Source organism: Somniosus microcephalus, chromosome 6, assembly GCF_052327205.1.
Source record: "Somniosus microcephalus isolate GS21.2 chromosome 6, FLI_Smic_1.0, whole genome shotgun sequence".
NCBI lineage: Eukaryota > Metazoa > Chordata > Chondrichthyes > Squaliformes > Somniosidae > Somniosus > Somniosus microcephalus.
Genome location: NC_140992.1, coordinates 134,767,101 through 134,775,619, shown reverse-complemented (window position 1 = coordinate 134,775,619; position 8,519 = coordinate 134,767,101). Strand labels below are relative to the sequence as shown.

Sequence of the window (8,519 nt, the reverse complement as noted above, 5' to 3'; positions counted from 1 at the left end):
TTGGTGGGACCTTGCTATGTCCAATTGGCTTCCCTATTTGCCTTATCTAATAACAGTGACTGCAATTCAAGAAATAATTGATTGTGAACTACTTTGAGATGCAAGCCCTTTCTCTTTCAAATAGTTACCCAGCTTTTATGAAGCTGGCTGGTAGGAGTCAACTCCAGGCATGTGCTGTAGGTGTGTCGAATCAGAAATGTGATTGAGGCAGATTGATGCTGCTGCAAGTGACCACGACTGATGCAAATGGGGAAAAAAAATTAATGCAATTAATTTTTTTTAAAGCAGACTTCTTCAAAATAAGCTTTACTGTTCACAAAAGGGTAAATACAAAAATATGCAATTTGAGAAAAGGTCAAGGAGGTAAACTACATCCTGGCACCTGGAATCTTTATGAAATATAACAGATTAAAGTTTATTTAATTCTGGTGCCACATAATAATCCCCACAGGATGTTTGGCAAGGACAGGACAATGGTTAAAACAGTTACCAGGCTAATCAGAGACAGAATTAGGTTTTGTAGGTCCTGAACTATACATTATAGCATTTAGGTACCATGGCACAACATATGTGACTAGTGATGAGAGAAGTATTTGGTATCCTTAGGCAATGGTAGCTTCATATAGCTAGATGTGCCCCAAGGCTTATTAAATGATGGAACTACAATTCACATGATTTACTCCAGTCTGGAACTGTCAAATTACCAATACTTGCCCCCTATCTGTGGATTCATTGTTATGGTGTTTTGGATTCTTTAGATAAACAGAAGTGATGGATTTTTCCTTTCTCCCATCATGGTTTGTTACATTCATCCTATTGCAAGGAAGAGGGTAGTTTCCAGAGTGGCTGTTATGAACCAGTGACAATCAGCAGCCAGCTCCAAGGAGGAAGAGACAAGCGGTAATTAATCCTTTGAGAGGCAGAAGTGACCAGATGAACAAAACTAGTCACACTTGTGCCAAACAACCACCACGATGATGCAAACCCATGACTACAGCAGCTGATGTTACCCTGTCCACCATACACTTACATGCTCCCAGGTTACTTTTACAAATAGGCTTCACAAAAGGATGGGCAATATTGTTTCCACGACCCCATATGGATAGTTGATGCGGTGCCAGGAAACATCACCAGCTTTCATGAGAGTTGCCACCTTCAGCCTCTCAAATCCCCTACACAGGAGCTTGCAGCAGTAGAACATCACAAATCTACTGTGACTAACCACCCACATTAAGAGCTTCTTAACCAGAATTTAGTGTCAGGCAATTAGTGCTGCACAATCCCATGAGGTGGCTGTGTATACTCCATTGCTGCTCATCTCACTATTTTCATGTGTGTTAGAAACAATATAATTCAGAAAGGAATCAACACTCCCACCTTGTGAAGAAACTTTCTACCTCAAATACCTTGTTATATATGTACAAATCCATCTTCTGCATTAATCACCAGATGGGAGTGTTCATACAACTAAAGAAAAGCTGAACATTTCCTTGGGTAAATCTTTTGTGCAAAGGTTAGCAATCTGTTACCCAAGTTGTTTTTTTAGGGATAGAAGTGAAGTGAAATCACCGGTTACGACAAAATTAGATGTCAAAATACTAGACTAGTACCACATTAGTGCACAAAAATGTATAATATATTAATTTAAAATAGTTAGTTACTTATTCCATACTAAAGCAATGCTTTGGTGATCCTTATTCTGGGAAAAAAATTATGTAGGCTCGTGTTGTCCACATGGCCCTAGGATTGCACCCTTCTAATGAAAAGAGGTCATTGCTTCCATCACTATATATCTGGACCACACATCCTTCTGTTTGTTTTATACTAGAAGTTATAACTTAAGAAATCAGTCACAGTTGGAGAAATTTGCTGGAATCGGCTTGAGAATTACTCAATAGGAAGTTTTCGACCTCGAGTGGGTGGAAATTTTGACCAAGTACATTCTATGGCTGTAGCCAGCAGCCATTTTTTATAGGTCGCACTCCAAAATGAAAATTAAACAGAACTGTGCAGGATATCAGTAATCACAAAATGGTACGTTTATATATAAAAAGTGGTTTGTCTGTCTGTCCGCAATACACTCAAAGGTTATAGAGCATACCTACACGCATGTTATATCAAAAGAAAGCTCATCATTAGGGGAGTCCAATAGGCATAGTTACTTTTTGGTCAGACAAAAATGGCAAAATTCCGCTCATTAACGTTGAGTGACGTGATGGTTGACCAATCGGTGCATCACAGGGGGGGGGGGGTTCATTGTGTGTGTGGGCGCCATCTTGATTTCTAACTATTGATTTATTTTTCCCCAGTGTGTGTGTGTGTGGGTGGAGGGGAAATTGTTTTTAAAAAAAAAGTAAATTAATTTGTAAATATTTTTTCTAAGCCGATTAATTTTCCTACCTTTCACCCTTTTTTTTCCCCTCTCGACTCGCTGCCTCCGCCGGGCGCTGCAACCTTGGAGGGTTACCCCACCTGCAGGCCTCGAAGCCTCGGCCTCTCCTCGCCAGCCACCGCCCGTCCCGCTGGGTCCGCCCCGCGATCGCCGCCATCTTGGTAAAGGCTGGCGGTGCGGGACTGAGCCGACCGTAGCCATCTTAGTAAAGGCCGGCGGGGAGGGAAGAGGGCAGGGAGGGAGGAGCAGAGGGGGAGGGAGGGAGGGGGAGGGAGGGAGGGGGAGAGGGGCAGGGAGGGAGGGAGAGAGGGGCAGGGAGGGGGAGAGGGGCAGGGAGGGGGGGGAAGGGGGAGAGAGGGGGAGGGAGGGAGGGAGGTTCTCAATTGCTGTCCAGGCAAAGTGTATGTATAGGAATTGGATTTGACTATATCTAGAGGCCATTTTACTCGCTGGCACTTCCTGCCTAGGCTCACAGGTGAAGGATAGCTTTGGGCCAAGTGTAGACTGCAGCTGCCTCAGGAGTCATACCCAAGCAAGAATTGCTGCCTTCTGGTTGAAATTGTTAAGAAATTAGAGCAATGACAGGAGTGCAGCAGATCCCATTGTTCCCCACAGCACGTTAATCCACTCATAGGAGTGCAGCACAATACGCACCTTGCAGGAATGCACAACTGAAAAAATAAAGTAAGTTAAAACTTAAAACAAGTGCGACTGCAGCTACCCCGTGTCCTGGTTTGCAATACAAGAATACCCCCCTCAGTCCTGGCTCAGCAGGTATTCCAGGTCAGACTGGAGCTCTGCAGAAGATGGCAGTGTTTCAGGACCAGTGTTCTCCTCAGCACTCCTGTGCAGCTCACAACGTCCATGTTCACCCTGGAGGAGATCCGCACAGCGATCCTCGTCAGCACACACTTCACTCTCACTGCCTGCGAACTTCAGAGAAGGAATGAATCCCCTGCAGTCCTCTCCAGCCATAGCAGAACAGCTTGTAGAAGGTCCTGTTTACAAAAGGTAGCAAAGGTGATTTGGTTATTAACGAGCATGCTGTCGACCTTCCATGCAGGTGTGATCTTATTGCAATTGCATACTGAAAGCATATAAATGAGCTGGGTTCCTCCAGGAGGTACTGATAACATGGTATAAAGCAGCTTGTTGCAAGAATAAAATGCTTTACATATAAAGGGTCGTCCACTACTGGAATAGGTCGTCAGGAAGTGCGATTGAGATCACGGTGCTGAACTCATTTAACATCTAGAAGATAGTGTTAATATTCTGGAAGGATAAAATCAAATGGGTTGAAAGCTCTTCATGATCTTATCTTGGAACTTAGTGTGATCTCAAATCCTTTTAGACTTGATCCCTTAATCCAAAAATCGCCAGCCTTGTCAAGGTGGTTGCTTGAGGTAAACTTGGTCATCCAAAACTCGGCTGCCTGTGTCCTAACTCGCACCAAGTCCTGTTCACCCATCACCCTTGTGCTCGCTGACCTACATTGGCTCCCAGTTAAGCAACGCCTCGATTTCAAAATTCTCATCCTTGTTTTCAAATCCCTCCATGGCCTCGCCCCTCCCTATCTCTGTAATCTCCTTCAGCCCGCGGCACCCCCCCTCCCCGGAGATATCTGCGCGCCTCTAATTCTGCCCTCTTGAGCATCCCCGATAATAATCACTCAACCATTGGTGGCCGTGCCTTCGGTTGCCTAGGCCCCAAGCTCTGGAATTCCCTCCCTAAACCTCTACCTCTTTCCTCCTTCCTCCTTAAAACCTACCTCTTTGACCAAGCTTTTGGTCACCTGCCCTAATTTATCCTGATGTGGCTCGGTGTCAAATTTTCTGTCTTATAATACTCCTGTGCAGCGTCTTGGGACGTTTTACTACGTTAAAAGGCACTATATAAATACAAGTTGTTGTTGTTGCAGGGATTGCCCAAGTCCCAGCTGTGTAAAGAACTCAAGTCTCACCCTCACTTTCTTTGGTGGAGTACACTTCCTCCCAGGTGTACAGAACCAGGTTGACTGGCTGAGTCACCCACGGGTTCTTCATTAGTTCCTCCAGAGTCAGGCGGAGGTGAGGATCAGGCTGCAGCATCCAGGACACCAGCTTCATAAATTCTACAGAAAAGGAACAGGTCACAAAAGAGTTCAGCTGCCCTCAAAACCAGATCTCCCATGGCGATGCTAGCAGTGAGTCGGAGGATATGCTATTTTATGATGATTGAGGATGTGCTGAGAGTGGATGGGATGTTGAAACAGGTATAAAAGGGCAGATGAAAGGAAAAAAAGAGAGGAAAAGAAAGATGCTTCTGGACCACCTGAAGATTGAGAGATCGTATGGAGAATTGAAGAGAAGCAAAGACAGAGTGGCTTGGAGAAGGGAGAATTGAGCCAGGAGCTGCCTTAGGCAGACCACTGTTGATAACACCCAATCATTAGTCAACAGTGTGACAAGCAGAAAGTGCGATTCTGAAGACTTCATCATCATACATAGCACAATCAATAGGAACTGCTAGCTGAGTAATCCCAGCTTTTGTAGTACTCGTCATGGCTATGGTAGTGGGCATAGCTAGAATAATGGGGAAAGAGCAAGAGAAAGAAAGAGTGCAATACAAACACAAGAGAGAGAAACAAATACAATGGGGGAAAGAGAGAAATTTACAGGAAGAGACCATTTTTTTTTGTTTGTGTACATCAGATGGTTGACTAAAACAATTCCTTAACATTCCCCTGTTCAAGTAGTTGGCTCCTGCACCACATCACAGACAGAATCGATTGTTTTCCTTTTAAAAGGAGAATAACACTACTTGTGTGGGGTATGGGAAGAGTGGGGGAATATGGTATTGAGATAGAGGATCAGCCATGATCATACTGAATGGCGGAGCAGGCTCGAAGGGCCTACTCCTGCTCCTATTTTTCTATGTTTTCATGCATTAGAAAAACAGTATTTGAACTTTCACTAAAACAAAAGCAAAATAATGCAGATGCTGGAAATCTGAAATAAATACAGAAAATGCTGGACACACTCAGCACGTCAGGCAGCATCTGTGGAGAGAGAAAGAGTGTTAACGTTTCAGGTCGATGAACAGTTCTGATGAAAAGTTGCTGACAGGAAACGTCAACTCTGTTTCTCTCTCCACAGATGCTGCCTGACCTGCTGAGTATTTCCAGCATTTACTGTTTTTCTTTTATTGTTGAACTTTCACTACTAGGTTTGAGGCATAACATCCTGTGTTGATGCTGAATAAGTTGTGTACTGATTGAATCATTGCACAGAAGGAAGCCATTTGGCCCATCATGCCTGTGCTGGCTCTTTGAAGGAGCTAGCCAATTAGTCCCACTCTCCATTGATTTATAAATGTTTATTTAGCATAACAAAGGATTGTTTTCCTTTTTTTTTTAGGAAAAGGGGTGCACAGGTTAGTAAATGAAATACATTTGCAACATAGTAAATAGACAATGAAGTATATGGTTCTTCGCAACGAAATCATGGCACTGCCCACTTATCGGACTACAAATGTGACACATTGTGCCTTTTCCACCACCCGCCCACTCTGCCTTGACATGCTCCAAACCAAAACAGACTCACTGTCCCCAAAAAACAACCCAAAAACTGCTTCATCGGCCATGAGTTGCAAACACAATGGCATCAATAGGCAAGGTTTCACCAACAGCCACTCCAACCTCCCACTGCAGATGCAATGGCATTAATTACTATCCCAACCGGTACAACAGATGCATCAATACTTCAATCCCAGGAGCTGCAAACTGAACGACTCACAATCCCTACGCTCCAGATTACAAATGGGTGCTTGTGCTATTCACTATTTGAAATTTAGGAGGTTGAAAATATATCTTACCATTCGACACTTGAAAAGGTGGCTTTAGCATAGCTGCCACTGTCTCTTCCACATCACTGAACGGATTCTCTGCAAAGACCAGGGTATACAAGGTAACTCCCAGGGACCAGATCTCCAACTCAGGCCCAGAGTACCTGAACACAGATAGAAAAGGTAGAACATGAGACATTTACAAGGGTGAAAAAATTCCACTGCTTCAAAATCAGAGACCTGCTACTATTGGATGCAGACAATCAGAAAAACCTCCAGCAGACCAGTGCATAACACTACACTGCATGGAGCAGCAATCACCATCAACCACTAAAAAATACCACCCCACATGGGGCAACTTTTACCCTGTGCGCTATAGGTGAGGAAATGGAAAACCCGCTCCCTCCTACACACACTATTTTTTTCAATTCTCAAAAGTATACATTCACTATATTTTACAAGAAGCTACTTTCACATATACATTACATTATAAAATGTTCACATACACTTGCACAAACAGTTTTATAATTTTGCTGCAGAAAAGGAGGAAATCTTTTCTTCTCCCATATGCTTGCTTCCCTCGTCAGTCCTCCATGAACTTCCCTTTATTTATACTATAAACAAACAGGTTTTTGCAGGGAGATAGACGCCACCTCAAGTATCTTGGCTTAATATGCAGGTGGAACAAAACTGATTAACATGACCTTCACTTAACTGGTGATATATTTCAGTGGCAAGTTCTATCAAGAAGAAGAACAGAGCTAGGTGGGACAAGCTGATTAATATGAAGCTGGTGCGTTGGGTGTCTGTGGCGTGGGAATGATGTAGGGACTGCCATGGAGCCAAGGGCTCCAGTTTATCCTGTTTCGTGGCCCCTGGATACCGTGCGCATTATTTTTCCACTTGCTGTAAGAAAAAGTAATAAATTGGAGTTTGTCAGTTACCCCAAAACACACACAATCATTTTGTCACATTGGCAGAGATTTGGGAGGAAGTTTGGCTTGATAGCATGTGAAGGCAAGAAGCTAGGAGGACGTTTTATAAAAGGACTATAGTAAACTTGCGTGTTTAATATAAACAAGCATTTCAGAGGCCACACAATGTGAGAACTACAGAATTTGTTCATCCCAGTTTGGCATAAAAATAAAACAAAAAAAGGTGACTCAACCGTGGCTAACAAGGGAAATTAGGGATAGCATAAGATCCAAGGAGAGGACATATAAATTGGCCAGAAAAAGCAGTAAACCTGAGGATTGGGAACAGTTTAGGATTCAACAAAGGAGGACAAAGGGATTAATTAAGAAAGGGAAAATAGAATATGAGTGTAAGCTTGCAGGGAACATAAAAACTGACTGTAAAAGCTTCTATAGATATGTGAAGAGAAAAAGATTGGTGAAGTCAAGCGTAGGTCCCTTGCAGTCAGAATCAGGGGAATTTATAATGGGGAACTGATACACTATCAATTCCTCATAAAAGACAGTTAATTAATAGGCTTTTATTAGCAAAGAACAGAGCATGCCTCTCGTGGTAGCCTGGTATCCAAAAGGGCAGGGGACTGCAGAGCAGTCACCTTTATACCCGGGCATGTGGGCGGAGTCAGCTGAGGCATGCAAAGACACAAGTGTGCAACAAGAGCAACTACAACAACAACGTGGTTTACCACATTCACCCCTTGTTTAAAATTGAGTCCGGCGGGGTGAAGTGTACTAAAAGTTCGAGTATATCAGGTGGCCTCGTATGCCGTCCCGATCGTTGTAGCAGCGGCGGTAGTGGTGCAGCATCCAACGGCGTCTCGTCGAGAGGTTGTGTAGTCAATGGCGGGTCCTGGGGCTGCGGCATGCCGTCTACAGGGGTCGGGGTGTGGGTAGTGGTGGGTGGCAGTGGCGGAGTCTCAGGGGCACCTGAAGGTGCGAGGTCTCTTGTGGAGACTGTGTCCTCCCGCCCATCCGGGTACGCTACGTAAGCAACCTGGGGGTAGGCGTGGGTAGTGGTGGGTGGCGAAGGAAGTGTTTCGGGAGCACCCGAAGGTGCGAGGTCTCGTATGGAGACTGTGTCCTCCCGCCCGTCCGGGTACACCACGTAAGCGTACTGAGGGTTGGCGTGGAGGAGGCTCACCCTCTCGACCAGGGGGTCCGTCTTATGGGACCTCACGTGCTTCCGCAGTAGGACGTGTCCTGGAGAAGTCAGCCATGTCGGTAACGAGATCCCCGATGTGGACTTCCTGGGGAAGGAGAACATTCTCTCGTGAGGGGTGGCATTGGTGGCTGTACAAAGCAGTGACCGAATGGAATGGAGCGCCGCAGGG

At 44.7% G+C, this 8,519-nt stretch overlaps 1 protein-coding gene across 6 annotated transcripts in view; it reads right to left on the bottom strand.

Annotated features, from left to right (window-relative positions):
* Positions 1-290: 290 nt before the first annotated feature.
* The window catches only part of pask (PAS domain containing serine/threonine kinase), a 61,072-nt gene continuing 52,843 nt past the window's right edge, over positions 291-8,519 (bottom strand). For 3 of the 6 annotated variants that reach the window (XM_085990806.1, XM_085990809.1, XM_085990808.1), the window contains 3 exons: positions 6,245-6,378; positions 4,353-4,502; positions 291-3,390 (listed from right to left, as the gene is read on the bottom strand). In XM_085990806.1, the coding sequence (XP_085846932.1) occupies positions 3,149-3,390; positions 4,353-4,502; positions 6,245-6,378 (526 nt within the window). In that variant the 3' untranslated portion in view covers positions 291-3,148. Of the gene's footprint in view, positions 3,391-4,352; positions 4,503-6,244; positions 6,379-6,929; positions 7,121-8,519 lie in introns of those variants that run through there. The other 3 variants (XM_085990807.1, XR_015078742.1, XM_085990811.1) reach the window with 3 other exon arrangements.